At 44.5% G+C, this 21,400-nt stretch overlaps 2 protein-coding genes across 2 annotated transcripts; both read right to left on the bottom strand.

Annotated features, from left to right (window-relative positions):
* Positions 1–2,386: 2,386 nt before the first annotated feature.
* ZNF619 (zinc finger protein 619) lies at positions 2,387–10,153 on the bottom strand. Its single transcript, XM_070360171.1, is given in 4 exon segments — positions 2,387–3,904; positions 3,907–4,554; positions 9,098–9,214; positions 9,901–10,153. Coding segments are annotated over 4 exon segments (1,806 nt in total). The 5' UTR covers positions 10,148–10,153; the 3' UTR covers positions 2,387–3,110.
* A 6,629-nt stretch (positions 10,154–16,782) lies between these two features.
* Positions 16,783–20,286, bottom strand: RPL14 (ribosomal protein L14). Its single transcript, XM_005891064.3, has 6 exons — positions 20,161–20,286; positions 19,528–19,629; positions 18,893–18,987; positions 17,469–17,568; positions 17,322–17,375; positions 16,783–17,113 (listed from the first exon to the last, which is right to left on the bottom strand). Exons 1-6 carry the CDS (start codon positions 20,161–20,163, stop codon positions 16,826–16,828), a joined length of 642 nt encoding a protein of 213 aa, XP_005891126.2. The 5' UTR covers positions 20,164–20,286; the 3' UTR covers positions 16,783–16,825.
* Between the last annotated feature and the right edge of the window lie 1,114 nt (positions 20,287–21,400).

The following is a 21,400-nucleotide window of genomic DNA, read 5'->3' as shown; positions in this document are numbered from 1 at the left end:
AAAGCCTTCCTCAGGGATCAATGCAAAGAAATAAAGGAAAACAGTAGAATGGGAAAGACTAGAGGTCTGTTCAAGAAAATTACAGATACCAAGGAAACATTTCATGCAAAGATGGGCACAATAAAGGACAGAAATGGGATGAACCTAAGAGAAGCAGAAGATATTAAGAGGTAGCAAGAATACACAGAAGAACTATACAAAAAAGATCTTCATGACCCAATCACGATGATGTGATCACTCACCTAGAGCCAGACATTCTGGAATGTGAAGTCAAGTGGGCCTTAGAAAGCATCACTACAAACAAAGCTAATGGAGGTGATGAAATTCCAGTTGAGTTATTTCAAATCGTAAAAGATGATGCTGTGAAAGTGCTGCACTCAACATGCCAGTAAATTTGGAAAACGCAGCAGTGACCACAGGACTGGAAAAGGTCAGTTTTTATTCAAATCCTAAAGAAAGGCAATGCCAAAGAATTTTCAAACTACCACACACGTGCACTCATCTCACATGCTACCAAAGTAATGCTCAAAATGCTCCTAGCTAGGCTTCAACAGCATGTGAACCAAGAACTTCCAGATGTTCAAGTTGGATTTAGAAAAGGCAGAGGAACTGGAGATCAAATTGCCAACATCTGTTGGATCATTGAAAAAGCAAGAGAATTACAGAAAAACATCTACTTTATTGATTATGCCAAAGCCTTTGACTGTGTGGATCACAAGAAACTGTGGAAAATTTTTAAAGAGATGGGAATACCAGACCACCTGACCTTCCTCCTGAGAAATCTATGCAGGTAAAGAAGTAACAGTTAGAACTGGACATGGAACAACAGACTGGTTCAAATCGGGAAAGGAGTATGTCAAGGCAGTATATTGTCACCCTGCTTATTTAACTTATATGCAGAGTACATCGTGAGGAATGTTGGACTGGATGAAGCATAAGCTGGAATCAAGACTGCCAGGAGAAATATCAGTAACCTCAGGTACGAAGACAACAGTGAGAGACTTTATTTTGGGGCTCCAATATCACTGCAGATGGTGACTGCAGCCATGAAATTAAAAGACACTTGCTCTTTGGAAGAAAAGCTATGACAAACCTAGACAGCATATTAAAAAGCAGAAACATTACTTTGCCAACAATTGTCTGTCTAGTCAAAGCTATGATTTTTTCAGTAGTCATGTGTGCACGTAAGAGTTGGACCATAAAGAAAGCTGAGTGCATAAGAATTGATGCTTTTGAAAAATAAACAAATGGGGCCTAATCAAAATTAAAAATTTTTGCACAACAAAGGAAACTATAAGCAAGGTGAAAAGACAGCCTTCAGAATGGGAGAAAATAATAGCAAATGAAGCAAATGACAAAGAATTAATCTCAAAAATATACAAGCAACTCCTACAGCTCAATTCCAGAAAAATAAACGACCCAATCAAAAAATGGGCCAAAGAACTAAACAGACATTTCTCCAAAGAAGACATACAGATGGCTAACAAACATGAAAAGATGCTCAACATCACTCATTATCAGAGAAATGCAAATCAAAACCATAATGAGGTACCATTTCACACCAGTCAGAATGGCTGTGATCCAAAAGTCTACAAGCAATAAATGCTGGAGAGGGTGTGGAGAAAAGGGAACCCTCTTACACTGTTGGTGGGAATGCAAACCAGTACAGCCACTATGGAGAACAGTGTGGAGATTCCTTAAAAAACAAAATAGAACTGCCATATGACCCAGCAATCCCACTACAGGGCATACACACCAACGAAACCAGAATTGAAAGAGACACGTGTACCCCAATGTTCATCGCAGCACTGTTTATAATAGCCAGGACATGGAAGCAACCTAGATGTCCATCAGCAGACGAATGGATAAGAAAGCTGTGGTACATATACACAATGGAATATTACTCAGCCATTAAAAAGAATACATTTGAATCAGTTCTAATGAGGTGGATGAAACTGGAGTCTATTATACAGAGTGAAGTAAGCCAGAAAGAAAAACACCAATACAGTATTCTAACACATATATATGGAATTTAGAAAGATGGTAATGATGACCCTGTATGTGAGACAGCAAAAGAGACACAGATGTATAGAACAGTAATTTGGACTCTATGGGAGAGGGTGGGGTGGTTGGGGAGAATGGCATTGAAACATGTATATTATCATATGTGAAACGAATCGCCAGTCCAGGTTCGATGCATGACACAGGGTGCTCAGGGCTGGTGCACTGGGATGACCCAGAGGGATGCGATGGGGAGGAAGGTGGGAGAGGGGTTCAGGATGGGGAACACATGTACACCAGTGGCAGATTCATGTCAATGTATGGCAAAAGCAATACAATATTGTAAAGTAATTAGCCTCCAATTAAATAAATTTATATTAAAAAAAAAGAATTGATGCTTTTGAACTGTGGTGTTGGAGAAGACTCTTGAGAGTCCCTTGGGCAGCAAGGAGATCCAACCAGTCCATCCTAAAGGAAATCAGTCCTGAATATTTATTGGAAGGTCTGATGCTGAAGCTGAAACTCCAATACTTTGGCTACCTGATGCGAAGAACTGACTCACTAGAAAAGACCCTGATGCTGGAAAAGATTGAAGGTGGGAGGAGAAGGGGATGACAGAGGATGAAATGGTTGGATGGCATCACTGGCTCAATGGACATGGGTTTCAGTAAGCTCTGGGAGCTGGTGATGGACAGGGAAGCCTGGCGTGCTTCAGTCCACAGGGTTGCAAATAGTTGGACACGACTGAGCGACTGAACTGAACTAATGGACTGTAGGCCATTAGACTCCTCTGGCCATGGAATTATCCAGGCAAGAATACTAGAGTGGGTAGCCATTCCCTTCTCCAGGGAATGTTCCCGACCCAGGGATTGAACTCAGGTATCCTGCACTGCAGGCAGATTCCTCATCATTTGAGCCACCAGGGAAGCCCTACCAGGGGACAGAAGAGGGTAATCAAACTTCGTCCTTAAGTATGAGAACTTAAGTGGAGCTGGGAAAACAATAATGACTTACTTATAGGAGACCAGAAGAGTATCTTTAAAGACATGAGCAGAAGCCCAGAGGAGTTTGCCACTCTAGGGATGACGGAGTTGGGGACATGCAGGAGCTCACAGGGAATGAGGTAAAGGGTTCAGGCTATGAGTAGTTGACTTCCAAGGAGAAGCATGATTCTGAAAGAAATGCACAACTTGGACAGGTGAAGACATGGCCATTTCCGATGAGGGGAGCAGCAGGAAGAGAGGCATAGAAGGAGGAAGACGCAGTGCCCGTGGACAAGACAGGGGCACCCCTGGCGTGGCTGGGGCAGGTCGCGCATGTTGGGGAGACAGAGGGGATAGGACTGAAGTGAGGCGGCAGGGCTTCACTGGGGATGGCCTTGTAACTCGGTCGGGTTTCTTCCTGGTGTGCAGTTTCTGATGGTGAATGAAACTTGTGCTCCATCTGAAGGATTTAACACACAGTTTACACTCATAAGGTTTCTCCCCAGTGTGAACTCGCTGATGCTGAACCAGGGTGATTTTCTGATTGAACGCCTTCCCACACTCCTGGCATTCATAAGGTTTCTCCCCAGTGTGGATTCTCTGATGTACTATAAAGCGTGAGCTACAACTGAAAGTTTTCCAACATTCGTTACATTTATAGAGCTTTTCCCCAGTGTGGAGCCTCTGGTGCTGGAGAAACAGCGAACTCCGGTGGAAAGCCTTGCTGCACTCCTTACATTTGTAAGGTTTCTCTCCAGTGTGGATCCTCTGATGCTGAATCAGGACTGAATTTGAACTGAAGCTTTTCCCACACTCCTTACATTCGTACGGCTTCTCCCCAGTGTGAATTCGCTCATGGATGACGCGGTCATAGTTATACTTAAAGGCCTTCCCACATTCCTTACACTTAAAGGGTTTCTCCCAGTGTGGATTCACTGATGCCAGGTAAGTTTTGAGTTGTAGCTGAAGGTTTTCCCACAGTCCTTACATTCGTAGGGCTTCTCTCCCCCATGGAGTTTCTGATGCTGAAGGAGGTGCGAGTTTTGATTGAAAGCTTGTCCACATTCCTGGCAAGAGTACGGTTTCTCCCCAATGTGGATCTTCTGGTGCCGTGACAGATTTGAGTTATATCTGAAGGCTTTGCCACATTCTTTGCATTTGTAGGGCTTCTTGTCCATGTGAATTCTCTGATGCTGGTGAAGGTCTGAATGTTGGTTGAAATATCTGCCACACTCACCACAATTATAAAATACCTGTTCTCTAGGGAGGCCCTGCTTAGTAATGAGATGCATGCAGACACCGCGGCTTCCTTGCAATTGTCTGGCTATCTCTTCTCTTTCAACAGTGGAGGATGGATGATCCTGGACTGGCAAATCTGTGAAATTGCCGTTCTTTGAGTGTTTTTTCTTCCCTGGGTCATACAGCTGCAGCTTCTCTAAGCTCTTCTCAAAGAGAGGGTGCCTGGGAACATCCACTAGCAGCACCTCCATTATCAACTTGTGAGACTCTGGTCCCTTTGAAATCCTCAGCTCTGCACTCTGCCCTCCATTCTCAGTCTTGGTTTTACCACCTACCATGATGAAAATATAACATGATATCACTGAATCACTCTGCTGTACATCTGAAACACAACACTGTTAATCAACTGTATTCTAACATGAAATAAAAATTTTAAATAAGTAATAAAGACACACAAACACTGAAAGTGAAGGGATGGAAAAAGATATTCCATGGAAATGGAAATAAAAAGAAAGCTGGAGTAGCAATACTCATACCAGACACAATACAGTTTAAAACAAAGACTGTAACAACAAAAAAAGGGTATTATATAATGACAAAGGTATCCCAAAAAAGAAATAAAAGAAAACATAATAGTCACCTAGTTATACTGAAAGGAGAAAGGGATTAAGCAGTACTATTAATGCCACGACCAGGACATGTGTACTTCTGGAGAAAGACATAGCCTCCTGATGATACCCTGAGGGAAAAGTAAAAATATTAGAGGTAAAGAAAGCAAGCAATGCCATTAGGACAACAAAATCATTACAGACAGCAAAAACTATTAATGGAGACAAATGGAAAAAGAAAAAACAGGAAAAGGTGGAGAAAATGCTGAATGGGAAGCAATTAAAAAAGCAGAGGGAGGGAATTCCCTGGCAATCCAGTGGTTAGGACTTAGCATTCTCACTTCTGTGGCCCTGGGTTCAATCCCTGGTCGAGAACTAAGATCCCACAAATCACAACGCATGGCCAAAAGAAAAGAAAGCAGATGGAGCTGAGGTTGAAGAAGAAGATCTGGAGCAAAAAGAGCTGGGTAAGCAGCTCTCACAGCACACAGCATCCAGAGGGCTGGAAGATGCTGTCTGCAACAGTGGATCTCAAAGCCCCCGTGAAGGCAAGAAACTGTCCGAATGCTTTAGAATATTTTGTAATGTTTAAAGAAATGTTTTATATTGCAGGCCTGACTGGGGAAAGGACGGTTTGTAATACTGCAGGTTGTGAGGGGTTCATAAAAGGAACGTAATTGCAAAACTTGTGTGCTGTCCAGTGGGAGAGAGACTTAACTGTGGAAGGAAAAAAGACATGGCTGGTTCAGACCCTTCTAGGACTGCAGACGGCCACTGGTGGGGAAGGGGGACCCACACTCTTACTGGTGGCGCTACAACAGAGAAGCCACGTTTGCCTTTCCAGGCACCAAGGATTTGACAAGTGAAACTTGTGGCTTAGTGTTTCTCAAGTGTTTCTGACCATGACTCACTGTTTAGATCCCATGGAAACAGGAGTTTTGAAGAACACTACCCTTAATAAGAATGATGAATATATGATGGATTTTATACTAGTTTGGTCTATTTTATTTAAGTCTAGCCCAATCTAGTCTACTTTTTAAATGGTGAGCACAACTCACTAAGGAGTTGCAACCCAGAATTTTAAAAACACAGTTCAAGATTCTCAAGAACAGAGGTCTTCAAAGTGTGGTCCCAGGACCATCATGGTCTGGGAACTCGTTAGAAATGCAGATTCCCAGGCCCTACCCCAGTCTACCAAACTAGAATTTCTGGAGGTGGCATCCAGCAGTCTGTGTTTAACAAGCGCTGCAAGTGATTCTGACGCCCACTAGGGTTTGATATGGTTTCTCCTGTGGTCATGTATGGATGTGAGAGTTGGACTGTGAAGAAGGCTGAGCGCTGAAGAATTGATGCTTTTGAACTGTGGTGTTGGAGAAGACTCTTGAGAGTCCCTTGGACTGCAAGGAGATCCAACCAGTCCATTCTGAAGGAGATCAGCCCTGGGATTTCTTTGGAAGGAATGATGCTAAAGCTGAAACTCCAGTACTTTGGCCACTTCATGCGAAGAGTTGACTCATTGGAAAAGACTCTGATGCTGGGAGGGACTGGGGGCAGGAGGAGAAGGGGACGCCAGAGGATGAGATGGCTGGATGGCATCACTGACTCGATGGACGTGAGTCTGGGTGAACTCCGGGAGTTGGTGATGGACAGGGAGGCCTGGCATGCTGCGATTCATGGGGTCGCAAAGAGTCGGACACGACTGAGCGACTGATCTGATCTGATCTGATCTGATCTAGAAACTAAAAGGGGCAGCTGGAGGCTGTGTTTTAAATTGTTTTAGGTTGCATTGTCTGATTAGGGCCATTAACCACATGTGGCTATTAATTAAAATGGAACCAAGTTAAAAATTCAGTTCCTCAGTTGTATGACCAACATCTCAAGTGCTCATGTGGCTAATGGCTCCCATATTGGACAGTGCAGATACATAACATTTCCATCACTGTAGAAAAGTGCTACTGGACAAAGCTGTTGACAGGCTAATGGACCATGTGCAGCTGTGGCAAAGAGAGACACTGACAACTGCAGGTGGGCCCCTGGGAAAGCTTTTTACATCAAGGTGGGCTCAAGTGTTGGAGTCAATCTAAAGGCACTAGATGAAGACAGAACTGGGGTGAGTAAGAAAGGGCATTTGGTTTACAGAGGTTCTGAATAGCATTAGGAATTGAGGGAGTTTAAGAACAGGGGCGACCGAATGAGAAAGACTCTCCACCAAATCTGTGGATAGTTCTTTACATTTAACTTCAATTCATTATCTTTCAAAAAAGGGGAATTCCCTGGCAGCCCAGTGGCTATGACTCCGTGCTTCCACTGCAGCAGGGCAGGGGTTCTTCTACTCCCTGGTTGAGGAACGAAGATCCCTCACCCAAAAGACAAAAAAAGAAACCACTCATTCCCAATAAATAAACATGTTTTCTACAAATCAACTGATGTGAAACTTCACATGAATAGAATGAAAGAAAAGAATCATACGATCATCTCAACAGTTAAAGGCTACCCTGAAAGGTCAGTTGGTAAAGAATGTGCCTGCAATGCAAGAGACCCCAGTTCGATTCCTGGGTCAGGAAGATCCACTGGAGAAGGGAAAGGCTACCCACTCCAGTATTCTGGCCTAGAGAATTTCATGGACTGTACAGTCCATGGGGTTGCAAAGAGTTGACACAACTGAGCGACTTTCACTTTCAATAGGTAAAGGAAAAGAATTTCACAAAATTCAACATTCACCATAAAAACTCTTAGCAAATTAGGTAGAGAAGGAACATGGGCTTCCCTTGTAGCTCAGTTGGTAAAGAATCTGCCTACAATGCAGGAGTTACTAGTTTGATTCTGAGGTTGAGAAGATCCCCTGGAGAAGGAAATGGCAACCCATTCCAGTATTCTAACCCTGGAGAAGCCCATGGACAGAGGAGCCAGGCAGGCTATTGTCCATGGGGTCACAAGAGTTGGACATGACTTAGCAACTAAACCACCGCCACAGGGAAGGAACATATGTCAACATAAAAAAGGCCATAAATGAAACGCCCACAGCTAACATCATACTCAAGAGTGAAAGGTTGAAAGTTTTCCCTCCAAGATTAGGTACAAGAGCATCCACTCTCACCACTCCAATTTAACACAATGCTGAAAATCCTAGCTAAAGCAAACAGACAAAAAATAAAGAAGAAGAAAGAAATAAAAGAAATAAAAGGTACCAGAATTGGGAAGGAAGAGATACAATTTGTTCTATTTGCACATAACAAGATTTAAAATATAGAAAATCCTTCAGACTCAACAAAAAGAATAGTTAAATCTAATCAGTGAATTCAGTAAAGCTGCAGGATATACAATTAACATATAGAAATCTGAATACTTTCTATACACTAACAATGAGTTTTCTGAGAAATAAAGAAATTGATCCCATTTATAACAGCATCAAAAACACTAAAATACTTAGGAATAAATTTAACCAAGGGGCTGAAAGATCTCTACTCTGAAAACTACAAGACATGGATGAAAACGACCAAAGAAGACACAAATAAATGGAAAAATACTCCATGTTTGTGAACTGGGAGAGTTAATACTGTTCAAATGTCAAAACTGGACTTCTCTGGTAGTCCAGTGGTTAAGAATCCACCTGCCAATGCCAGGAACACGGGTTCAATCCCTGTTCCAGGAAGATCCCACATGCCTTGGAGCAACTAAGCCTGTACACCACAACGACTAAGCCTGTGCTCCAGACCCTGTGCTCCGCGACGAGAGAAGCCACTGCAACAAAAAAGCCTTGCGCCACAAGAAGAGGAGCCTCTGCTCGTTGTAAAGAGAAAACCTGAACACATCAAGGAAGACCCAGCACAGCCATAAATAAATAAATCTTAAAAAACAAAAGTCAGTACTGCTGAAAGTCATCTGTAGAGTCTATGCAATCTCTATCAAGTTGCCAACGGCATTTTTTTTTTAACAAAAGTAGAAAAACACTCCCCCAAATAAATACGGTTTCTTTCAAAAGCTACTTCCCAATTTAGTGTTTAGGGATTTATAAAAAGTCCATTCTTCTGCTACAGTTTCTCTCTCACAGACACACAAACACATACAAAATGTCCTTACAGAAACAAGTTCTCTGTTTTGTATATATTCTTAAGTTAATCAACAGAAGTCTATCTGCACTAGTAAAGGTTTGAAATCCTTTAGCTTTACAAAGAAGAATGACAGAAAATGAAAGGTCTGGACTCGTCTTTTCCAGTTTGGGGCTGAAGCTCTATGGAGAAGAGAATGGCAGGTTTTCCTGCTTACCTCCGCAGGTGCCTCTCGGGTCCTCTCCCCTGACCAGTGTCCAGGGATCCAGGCGCCCTGGTTCTTCCCCTCGCTCCAGCCAGAAGATCAGATCTGGTTTGGGGAATGGAAATGCTGCTGAAGGACACAGAAAAGGAATAGAAAGTTGAGGAGAGTCTCCTCGGACCCCTCTCAGTCTACCCTCCGCTTTGCCAGGTGGAAAGAGCAATGACGTCCCAGGAGACGAAGGGAGGCCAGAGTGGAGAGACTCTGGGGATGAAAGGAGGGCTCAAACTGTTTTGCCCAGGAAGCTTATTCTGGCTCTGAAAGCACAGGAAGTCCACACTGTCACTGGAAGTGTGTATAGAAGGCCTTAGGAGACTCTCACACGGAGGAGATGGGGTCACAGTCTCCTCCAGGGAACTGAAAGAGTGAAGGAACGAATATGGAACCTTCTCAGTGCTCTGACCCCAGGGCAAAGCCCCTCCCAGGAGAATTCCCAAGGGGAAAGAAGGAAGTTTTTTTTTTCTTTTGGCCACACTGCTCAACCTGTGGGATCTAAGTTCCCCAATCAAGGATTGAACCCACACCCTTGGCAGTGTGGAGTCCTAACCACTGGACTGCCACGGAATTTCAGGGAAGTCTTGTTTAAAACTGAAATGAACCCAGATCTTTCTCCAGTAGTTAGTTACTCCTGCAACTGAGGATCAGGGAGCTCAGCTCATGGAGCATCAATTCTGATGGTATTAGAGATCCCACATACATTATAGAGGAAGCCAGGAGCCCCCAAGGGCAGAAGCTGAGTTTTAGGAAGAAGGACTCACTCAAGGAAGTTATGTTTGGGTAATTCTCCAGCATCACCTCCCTGTACAGGGCCCTCTGCGCAGAGTCCAGGCTGGCCTATTGGTTCTGGGTGAAGTACACGGCCACGTCCTCAAAGGTCACTAGCTCCTGAAACAACAGGCTTCTTCTCAAGCCCCGGACGGAGGCAAAGGGAGGGGCCTGAACTTCAGGGAGGGCGAGTCCTGGAATAAAGAGCCACCAAAAAAGAAGCAGAGGACTTGTAGCCATCACTGTAAAGACCCGTTTAGACAAGAACCACTGCTAGATGCAAAATCTAGGAGGAAATGTTGATAAGCAGGATATCTGCATGATTTTAAATGATTCCCAATAGATTTCTAATCAGTTGCAGGGGGAAAAAATAATAACTATACAGTGAAGAAATCAGATAACACCTTGACCAGGAAATCTAAAGTTGGCTAGTGTGACTGATGAACTGGATTTATAATTTTAATTCATTTTAATCTAAATAGGCACCTAGGTAGCTAGTGGCTCCCTTACTGAACAGTGGAGAACAGACACTTTGCTGACCCTGAATGTTAATATTCTGCCTCTACTTCATTGAAAGTCAGCAGCTGAAAGCACAGTCCTGACCATCTTCTCTCACATTAGGGCTTCCACCCTCCACACCTCTCTAATTACTTATGTATCCTTTGTTCTTTGTTCTCTGCAACATGCAGATTCTCAACATCCAGCTCCATCTCTCATCATTCTGCTTCATTCCCTTGCTGACACTTCTTCCCTCTCCATTATTAAATTAACAGGGGACTTCCCTCGTGGTCCAGCGGTTAAGAATCTGCCGGCTAATACAGGGGACTGGGGTTCAAGCCCTGGTCCAGAAAGATTTCACATGGCATGGTGGAACTAACCCCGTACACCACAACTACTGAGCCTGTGCTCTAGAGCCCGTGCTCTGCAACAAGAGAAGCCACAACAGTGAGAAGCCCACACCACTAGGGAGCAGCCCCTGCCCCTGCAACTAGGGAAAACCTGTGTGCAGCAACGAAGACCCAGCAAAGCCAAAAATAAATACATTAAAAAAAATCAATGGGGCTGTTGATTCCCCTACATGGGAAGTGGGTTTCAGAGGCAGCACAGATTCATGACAAACAGCAGAGACTTTAGAGCTGTGGTTCTCAGTGGGGGGCAATTGTGCTCATCAGGGAATATGTGGCGGTGTCTGGAGACGGTTTCCGTTGCCACCACCTCCGGAGGGTGGTGATGCTACCGGCACCTAGTGGTTAGAGGCCACGGGTGCATGTTACTTAACATCCTACAGTACACAGGAGGGTCCCCCACAGCAAAGGATTACCTGGCCCAAAACAGCAACAGTGCTGAGGTTGACGAACGCAGCTCTACAGTCACACTCCCGAGGTTCAAATTCCACCACTATAGCCATTAGCTGTATGAACTTAGATGAGCCACTTAACGTTTTGTGCCTCAATTTCTTCATCTAAAAAACTGTGATCCTAGCAATACCAAGCTGACGAGGATCTTGTAAGGATGGGATGAATTAGTATGTGTAAAGCAAACATCACCTGGCACATGATAATATATAAATCTGAGCACTTATTACAACAACAGATGAGACTGGGGGAACTTCCTAGATGATTCCAAATAACAAGTGTTTCTCGTAAGAGACTGTAGCAAAGACTGACAGTTATTAATATATCTATCCATCCATCTATCTCACTTCTAAGAGGTTTCTAAAAGAGAAGAGCTGAGAGGTTTGCATTTTTAGCATCTCCTCTTCTAGGTGGAATGTACATGAATGCTGGAGATCAGGCAGCCGCCTTAGACTGTGAAGTAACCCTGGGCAGGACAGCCAGTGCTAGGATGGTGGAGCAGAAAGACAGAAAGAACCTGCATGTGTGACAATAGTGGAGCCATCACACTCGCCCTAGACTGCCTCTCCCAGACTTCTCTGGTGTGAGAGAGAAGGTTTTTTCCTGTTTAAGCCACGTTTAAGCCACTGTCACTTGGGGTTTGTTTGGCCACACCACAGAGCATGGAGGATCTTAGTTCCCTGACCAGGGATAAAACCCACACCCACTGCAGTGGAAGCCTAGAGTCTTAACCACTGGACTGCCAGGGAATTCCTCAATTGGGAGGTTTCTTAGTGGAACATAATCCCCCATGACTACCATACTTTAGGCAAAGCCCCTGGAGAGAAAAGACTGACCCCAAAGATATTAAAATGTTTCCTAACATGGAACTGATGTTGGCTTAAGTGCTGAAACAGAAGTGGATGGTCCAAGGTCCAGAAAAATAAACCAAATATACACTGCTCTGAAGTTTCTGGGATGGAGCTTTCTCATTTTATAATACATCCATTACATGACACACCAGCTTTCTCATTGCATGGTCTAGGACTCTGGAGAGAAATTCACTGAAATCATCCTCTATCAGTAAGAAAACTTGAGAGGGAACACTTCCTTTAATGCTGCATGAATTTGTGCCAACAATGAATACAGCCTTTTAACACAGATTAAGCTGCAGTTTTTGCAGTGGACTTAGAGGTACTGGCTTCAGCGCCAAACTCAGCACTCCTCCAAGAATTCACCTCTCTCATCAATCCACACCCTCCAATGCTCCCAATTTGGGTTTCATTGCACCCTGACTCCATGGTCTGCAGAGCAAACTCCTCCTGTGGGCATGCCTGTTTAATCTCAGGAGGTGGCCTTCCTCTGTGTATTGCCACACAGACTAGCGCTCCCCAATTAACTTGCCCACTAATTCCCCAGATATTGTACAAATGCAGATTCTGATTCAGTAGATGAGGTTCTGCCTTTCTAATGAGCCCCCTGGTCAGGCCAAACATGTTCATCTGTGCACTGTCCTCGCGGTCTGCCTGGACGTAGATTCTCACTTTCTAGAATTTCTAGGCTGGTGCTTCCCTCTTTTCACACCTGATCCTTCCAAATTTATTCTATTCTCCTTCATTAACTCCCCTAACACACTCCTTTGCCATACTCTTTGATGGATGCAAAGCTAAGCACAGGACTGGCCAAGGCATGTCCTGTAATGCCCTTTCATATCTGTTCTGAATGTGGAAATCTGGAAAAACACTCAGCTCACCTGGGACCATGGCTGGAGAATGGCTGATGACCCCTAGCTTCATGCACTGCCCTTTCTGTTTGGAAAAGCAAAAACCTGGAGAGCTAAGAGGAGAAAGAACCACAGTGAGACTAACCCTATCTTGTTTCTCACACTCACCGCCTCTTCCTCCCTCAGTCTCCTCACCACTATCCTAGGAAAGATACTCTTAGGACACTCTGGATGTTCACTGCACCCCCACTAGGGATTCACTGCATGCTGCCACTGCTCCTTTGTACACTCTACAAATTTGCCTGATGAGGATAGAAATTCCTAGAAAGAATCTGAAGCAAGAGTCAAGGACTGCAGAACATTTGACTTTTAAGAAAATCCCTGGCCCACTTTGAATGCATTACTACGTAGTCTGCACTGAATGCTTCTCCTGACCATGGTTGGCCAAGATCCCAAACAAGCTTTTGTAGAGAAAGTAGAGTAATACAGGCCTCTGGACCTCTGCAAGGGCTGCAGAACAAAATGCAAGTGGAGTTCTGACCCCGGGAGGAAAGGGAAAAAGGGAAGCCCGCATCCTGATCTGAACACTCCACCCTGGGTAACAGGTGACTCCAAATGTGACCGGTCCCCACCCTGAGTACCTCGAGTCAGAGGAAGGAGGTCGGGCCGGCCCTTCAGGGCAGAAAGGTCGATTGCTCCTCTCCAGCAGAGGGCTGGGCTCAGGCTCTCGGAGCTTCGGAGGCCTCTGCTCGGCGAGCTCCAGGATGAAGAGGACTGCACCACCAGGGAATGGGATCGCGGAATTCCCGGCAACTTGGTGAGCGCGAGTGCCAGCACCGACCGTAGCAAGGCAGAAGCGCTCCCAACTGGCGCTCTCAGCGCCTCTCTAGGAAGCCCCGAGGCTGGCCTTTCTCCATGGTTCCCCCCAAGCCAGATACCTGATGACTGCACGCGCATTAGCTCCTATCTGTGGCTGCTTACGCCAAGTTGACACTTCGTCAAGGACCGAGATTCCACATTATACTTGTGATGCTTTAAGTTATGGCGCTAACACTTGCTGTGTGCTTAGTCGCTCAGTCCTGTCCAACTCTTTGCGACCCCACGGACTGTAGCCCGCCAGGCTCCTCTGTTCATGCGGATTCTCCAGGCAAGAATACTGGAATGGGTTGCCATGCCTTCCTGCAGGGGATCTTCCTAACCCAAGGATCGAGCACACAATTTTCCACGTTGCAGGCGGATTCTTACCGTCTGAGCCACCAGGGAAGCCCCACACTTGCTAGCAGCAACTTAACCTAATGAATATAGCCCATCTCCCCTGCTTAGTGGCTGATGGTCTGGACTGTGACCTAAAATCATGAAATCTGAGATCTGACTAGGTTCGAATTGTCTTCACTATATGGCCTTGGCAAATTACTAAACTCTTCCTCAGTTTCTAATGAGAATGGAAATAGTTTCAAACTCATAAATTCAACAGATTAACTGAGTCAATTCATAAACTGCAAATTATCACAGAGATACAGGGTGTAATACTATGACATAAGAAATACGTATTTGGTATTTGTGTCCAGTTCTTGACACAAGCTTCTTCTAAAATTCTTGGGGAGTCTCCAGAGTGGTAGGACTGTCTTTTTTGACTGAGATGACCGGTGGCTAGGGTCTCCTAACTTAAGATGGGGATGGGTGGGGGGAGCCTGCTCAGCAGAGGAACCACAACTTCATAGTCATCCATCGTGGGTGACCTGGCCACCACCACCACCACCACCTCCGGAGCTGCCTGGAGCAGAAGGGCTGGGGATCTAACTAATCACCAATAGCCAATGATTTAATCAAACATGCCTACCTAATGAAATTTCATAAAAACTCTAAAGGGAAGGCAGTTCCCAAAATGAACATAAAGGTGCTGGGAGGGTAGCAAGCTAGAGAGGGCATGTAAGTTGTGTGCCCCTTCCCTCACACCTTAACTCCTGCATTTCCATTTGGCTGTTCCGAGTTACCTTTTGTGACAGGCCTGTAACAAATGTTTCCGAGTTCCTTCTCCAGATCTTCTGGAACCAGGGATAGAACCTGCAGGGATAGCCTCCTGCTTGGCAGGCACATTAACACTGAGCCACCTGGGAAGCCTGCAACATGCCTTAGCTCTATTAACAAAGGAGTCATGTGAACTCCAATTACAGCTGCAAGAGGCCTGAGAGCCTTGCAACTGGCATTTGAAGTCAGGGCAAATCCCTCTGGGGCTTCCCTGGTGGCTCAGCTGTAAAGAATCCAGCTGCAATGCAGAAGAGGCAGAAGACACCATGGGTTCAATCCTTGGGTCAGTAAGATCCCCTGAAGGAGGATATGGGAACCCTTTCCAGTATTCATGCCTTGGAGAATCCCATGGACAGAGAAGCCTGGCAGGTTACAGTCCATGGGGTCACAGTCAGACACGACTTAAGTGAATGACCAGGCACACACCCATTCACCTGTGTGGTCTGTGGCTCACCTGGGCAGTTTCTATCAGATGTGCTAAGTAAAAATTCTTAAGGGGGAAATAACTACTTTCAGACAAGCAAAGTGAAAACTGAAAGTGATGTTGCTTAAATGTGTCTGACTCTTTATGACCCCATGGACTGTAACCTATCAGGCTCCTCCAATCATGGGATTCTCCAGGTAAGAATGCTGGCGTGGGTTGCCATTTCCTTCTCCAGGGATCTTCCCGACCCAGGGCTTGAACCTGCGTCTCCTGCATTGCAGGCAGACGCTTTACCATCTGAGACACCAGGAAGCCCAAAATATACATGTCCATGGACCATACAATCCATGGAATTCTCCAGGCCACAACACTGGAGTCGGTAGCCTATCCCTTCTCCAGCAGATCTTCCCAACCCAGGATCGAACTAGAGTCTCCTGCATTGCAGATGGATTCTTCACAAACTGAGCTATCAGGGAAGATTTCAGACAAAAAAGCATTCAGAAATTGTTATACTCATGAATGCTAACTAGAATATACAGTTCTAGGAATACTAGAAGATGCAGTTCATGAACCTCAATACAATTTCATCAGTGCCACTTTGGGCTTTGGACCTTTACAGAGTAAAGAGTACTGCCAAATTTGAAACCACCTGACCTTCCCAACTCTTCTGTCCCATGTTTCAGTCCGTTCAACAGGACACAATGTAAATTTTAGACATCACTCTATTTAAAAAGCACTCTATGGCTTTTTACACACCATCCACCCACCACAGAGCCAACACCTGGCTTCCTAGTCCTGTGGTCTCTGGCAAGTCTTCTACATGCCTGAAATTCATACCCCCCTTCCCCACAACCCCTGTTCTGGGTGGAAGCTGAAGACTCCACTTTAGACAACCCCCCTTGTCCTTGTCAGAAGGACAAGTAACCCAAAATTGCCTGTATTTCCTCCATCACGGCAACTATTACACAGTATCACTTGCCTATTAATGCCACTAAACAAAACTAAGAAATGACTGGGAACTGGAAACTAAGTAACCGACCTATCAAAATATAGTATTTGTTTACCTACAGTGTGTTTTTGTAAGAAAATTTACTCTTGAGCATCAGAAGCATCTGGGATTTTAGTTATTTATGAGATGTATATTTGTACAGGGAAAGAAAATTAACCCAATGGTCTAATTATGATTTCCCTAAGAACATTACTTAGGACTTTGTGTGATGACTTGATAGTATCTAAGTCTGGACAGAGTGGGACTCAGGAATTCCTTCTCCAATGAGGACAGTAACAATCCTACCATCAATCAGCCTCATAAACGCAGCCCCAGCAAGAAGACTTTAATCCACAGATTAAATAATTTGCCAACATGTCAAAAAGAACTTTTATTCTGATTCGAATAGCCTCTTATGCACTCATGCTTTCTTGCCAGATGCCTTTGGAGCAGGTGCTTTCTGGGATGGAGCTTTCTGACCCTTCTGAGTTTTAGGAGGAGGTGCTGCCTTCTGGCCTGCAGCTTTCTGGGCAGGAGCCTTCTGGGCTGGAGCCTTCTTACCCTCAGTGGTGATCTTTTTTGCTGGAACCTTGGCAGCAGCAGCAGCTACTGCAGCTGCCCCCTTAGCAGCAAGGGCTTTCTTGGGAGAAGCTTTCAGGAGAGCTGCCTTTTGAAGTTTCTTAACTTCAATCTTGATTAGTCTGTTCCTCTGAAAAATTTCAATAAAAATGTTCATTACATATGCACACAAAACTCTTACCCATCCTATATGTATGGATATGTAGGTAGGTACAGGAGACCACCCTTATAACATCTAAGACTTCTATGATGTCAACTTTGTGGTCTAGAAACTTAGGCAAACAGAATTACCAGACAAATAAATTCAGGGCTGGAATACAACAATCACAAAAACTTACCATTTTCCTTGCCTTCATGACTTTGTAACGATCAAAATCTGTCATCTTGGCTTTCTGTGTTTAAAAAAAAAAAAGAACTCTGTCAAACCACCTTCTAATCCTCCAAAATCAGAACATGTCCAACTTCAAATAACTCTAAATCATTACCTTCTCTCTGGCTTCAATCTTCTTGGCCCACCTTGTGGCGGCCCACTTTGCATTGATATCTGCCTTCTCCCAGGCTTTCCGGACATACTTCTGGCGGGCACTAGAAAGAAACAAGAACAAAGATTTAAGAAATCAGCTCTGAGGTCACACAGATTCAAGGACAGCTTTTCATCCTCTGAAAAAGCACAAGAAAAGTGCCACAAGAACCCTTGTTTTTTCTACTTCCAGTTGTAGTGTCTCCACAGAAAACAGCACAAGGCACAATGTTATCTTCTACTTGTTCCAACAGTGTTCACTAAGCCAGGATGTCTTATATCCTCAAAACACACAACTTTTTAATAAAAATATGCCAACCACTCCACTTTCTGGGCTTAAAAATCACCTCCAATAATATGCATATATCACTCAAATAGTGGACGAGTAGAAAGCAATTGGAGAAGGCAATGGCACCCCACTCCAGTACTCTTGCCTGGAAAATCCCATGGACGGAGGAGCCTGGTGGGCTGCAGTCCATGGGGTCTCGAAGAGTCGGACACGACTGAGCAACTTCACTTTCATGCACTGGAGAAGGAAATGGCAGCCCACTCCAGTGTTCTTGCCTGGAGAATCCCAGGGACGGGGGAGCCTGGTGGGCTGCCGTCTGTCTCTGGGGTCACATAGAGTCGGACACGACTGAAGTGACTTAGCAGCAGCAGCAGCAAAAAGCAATTTCCTTTTCATAAAGAATAATGTAGTTGTCCCTTATGCCTTGTTTTATCCTGTACAGTAATGCTTAAAGATTTGTGTTCAAATGCCGTAAAATGGAATTGTAACCACTTTGGTATTTGTTTCAAACATCAAAATCCAGTATGCTTAGAAAGTAAACCAGTCATAGCACAGGTTACATTGCAAACAATTGTCACCACACAGCAACACATCGGTTTTTAACTTCCATAACCTACATCATGTCAAGAATCACAGAATGACTGCCTTAATTGCTCATGAATAGCCAGGAAGAGAACCTCTTTGGTGGCTGTCATAAGGAGATGATAAGTTAAATATTAGCCAACACATATGAAAAGTTCAACTGATGATAGTATTTTTTGTTCTAAAGCTAAAATTGACTAACACATGTTCAGGGAACTACACATATAGAAAGTTCTTTGTTGTGCAAATCCTGAAAGAAAGGGGTACAAGAGAAAAAGAATGGGAAATTTGAACAAAGGGAAAGCCAGAGAACCACCGGATCCCAGGGCATTTTAGAAGTAAATAATGTCTGTCTACTTTTACAATGCAAATCTCTCTTCTAAATGGCTCTCACTTTCACACTGCTTACTATATTCTCAAGAGAAAAACAAAACCACCAACAACATTTTTAAATGAAATTAAGCAAATTTTTACTAGTATTAACAAAACTATGGGAGGGGTGATAGTTGGATAGTTACCTGTGTGGGAACTTGAGGATGAAGTCAGTGAGCTGCATGCATTTGAAAGGCATAGCCTGTCTCCTTACTTGAGTGCAAGGTCCATCCACCAAAGCCTAGAAGACATATGATCAATGACCTCAGTATAAAAATGTAACAGTATTCAAAATGCAGATATCCTACATATTAGTCTTTTCAGAATCATCAAATTCTTATATTTAAATGCTTTCTTAAAGGTTAAAAAGATTTAGCAGTAATAGTTAAGCACAGAACCCAACATATAATTTTGTATTTAATATTTCCATTTCCCACAAAAAACTATCTGCTCAATTCCTAAGTTTGTGGTGCTCAATAAGTGACAACAGGAAACAGGGCTTTCTATGGCTTTGTTCCAAACTCGCTTTGAACATAGTGATTTACATCTCGCCTGTTTTAGCTCACCTTTAGTCTAAAACTGCCTAGTTTAAGAGACAGAAGTATTACTCAAACCCAGTAATACAGGTCAATTCAGGCCTCTGCTCTGTAACCCCTATCTGCGCTGGCTGTTTAATTAAAACTACCACCCATAGTACTCCTATCTTAAAAGGGCCGCTGAAACCATTACCATTGTCGTCTACACTGCCATGTGAAGCCGTGACACTTTTCCTTACACTTACCCTGTTCTGATCAATAACATCTACAATCGCGACCAGCTTCCCGGCATGAGGCCCAAAGGAGACGTAGGCCACCCGGCCAACCTCTACGAAGCGCCTGAACACCTAAAATTGGGAGGCGGGAGGAGAGAGAACAGCGAGATTGATTAAAAATACGATCCAGTTTGCCAGTCTTTGCAATTTAATGATAGTGCGGCTAAAAACAGGAAAAAAGAATGTTGAGGAGAACACGCCTAAGTGCCATGGAACAACCAGGATGGACGAAATCCACAGAGGGAACGGTGGCAAGTCAGTCTCCCGCTGGCCTCCCCGTCTACGAAGCCAGCACGGCCAGACCACCATGCCCTGCCCTGCTTCGGCCCCGGCGGGCGGGCTAGGCGACTGGCCGCCGCAACGATACGGCGGAGGCGGCCAGAGCGCGCTCGCGTGGCCCAGCGAGCGCCCGGCCCGGTCCTCCACGCGCTCCTCGGGCGCGCATCCTGAAAGCTCCCAACTCTTGTGTCTTGCCCACCCGGGGAACCTCACTGCACGATACCTAACATCCACTGAGCGCCGCTGCTCGCCTCCGGCCCCCAGCCCAGGCAAAGCTGGAGCGGCATAGGGGTCAGACATGGAGCCCGCACCGGCGATACTCACCATGTTGGCGGCGTTCGGCGAGAAGGAAGAAAGCCCGCCCAACCCTGCGCCTGTGTAGGAGGCCGCCCCGCCCCGGTAGTGAACGAGTCGCCGACGTGGGCACCGATTGGTTGGGACGTATGCACGTATGCGCACACATGCTCACTGGGAAAACATGGCGGAGTCGGCTGGAGCTCGGCTATGCTTTCGCTATTGGGTTTCGTGGGCTTGGCTTAGTCGACGCCGCGCGTGAGCAGCTGTCTCTTAAAACTTCAGGGTGCAGAAGAGCACAGAAGCTGTGCTTTCCTTTGTGACTATTTGCAGTCCTTTCGACTTCATCTTTTAACGTTCTTCCTTTTATTTTTCACTACTCGTCTAAATGTTACTGGTGTCTTAGTACAATTTTTTTTTCCTCTCCGTAAGTGACCCCATTAATTTTATTAACCTTTCTTCTTAAAAGATTCAAACTTTACAGAAAAGTTACAAAACAAGTATAAGTAATTCCTGTAAACATTTCACTTCGAGTTCCCAAATGTTAATATTTTCCTATTGCTTAATTTTTTTGACCCATTTGAGAGGAAACTGCAGACATGATGTTCCTTTACACTTAAATGTGATGTTTCCTAGAAACAAGGGCATGACTTTACATAATCAGTACAATACTCAAATTCAGTAAGTTAATAATAGTCATATATCTGTGTATATATGTGTATGCATATATACACACACACACTTATGTATATACATGTATGTATGTATTATTTTGGCTGTGCCTCAAGGCTTGCAGGATCCTAGTTCCCAGACCAAGGGTCCAGACGCTTGACCCAGAATGAAAGCCCAGAATCCTCACCACTGGATCACCAGGGAATTCCCACCTAATTTATTAATTTGCACTCCTTATTTAACTATCAGCAACTGTTCCATTTATGTTATTCCCAGCAAATGAAAAAGCCTTCCTGGCCTATGATCTTGTGAAGGGTTACAGCCTGCATTTAGTTATGTCTGGTCTTTTAAAAAATTTGTAATAAACCTATCCTTGTCGTTCATATTACTGACATTTAAAAATACAGGCTAGTTGTTCTATAGGTCTCAAGTATATGCTCTGTAATTTCATTTATAGAAAATTCAAATCAGGCAAACTAATCTATGTTAGTAGTCACTTTTACCCCTGGTGCAGGCAGCAGTGGCTTGGAGGGGGAAGCGGGGTTTTTGAGCTGCTGGTGAGTTTCTTCATCTGGGTGTTGGTGGTTACACCAGTGTG

Source organism: Bos mutus, chromosome 22 (assembly GCF_027580195.1).
Source record: "Bos mutus isolate GX-2022 chromosome 22, NWIPB_WYAK_1.1, whole genome shotgun sequence".
NCBI lineage: Eukaryota > Metazoa > Chordata > Mammalia > Artiodactyla > Bovidae > Bos > Bos mutus.
Note: the sequence above shows the minus strand (reverse complement) of the source record. Positions and strands in the feature narration are given on the sequence as shown.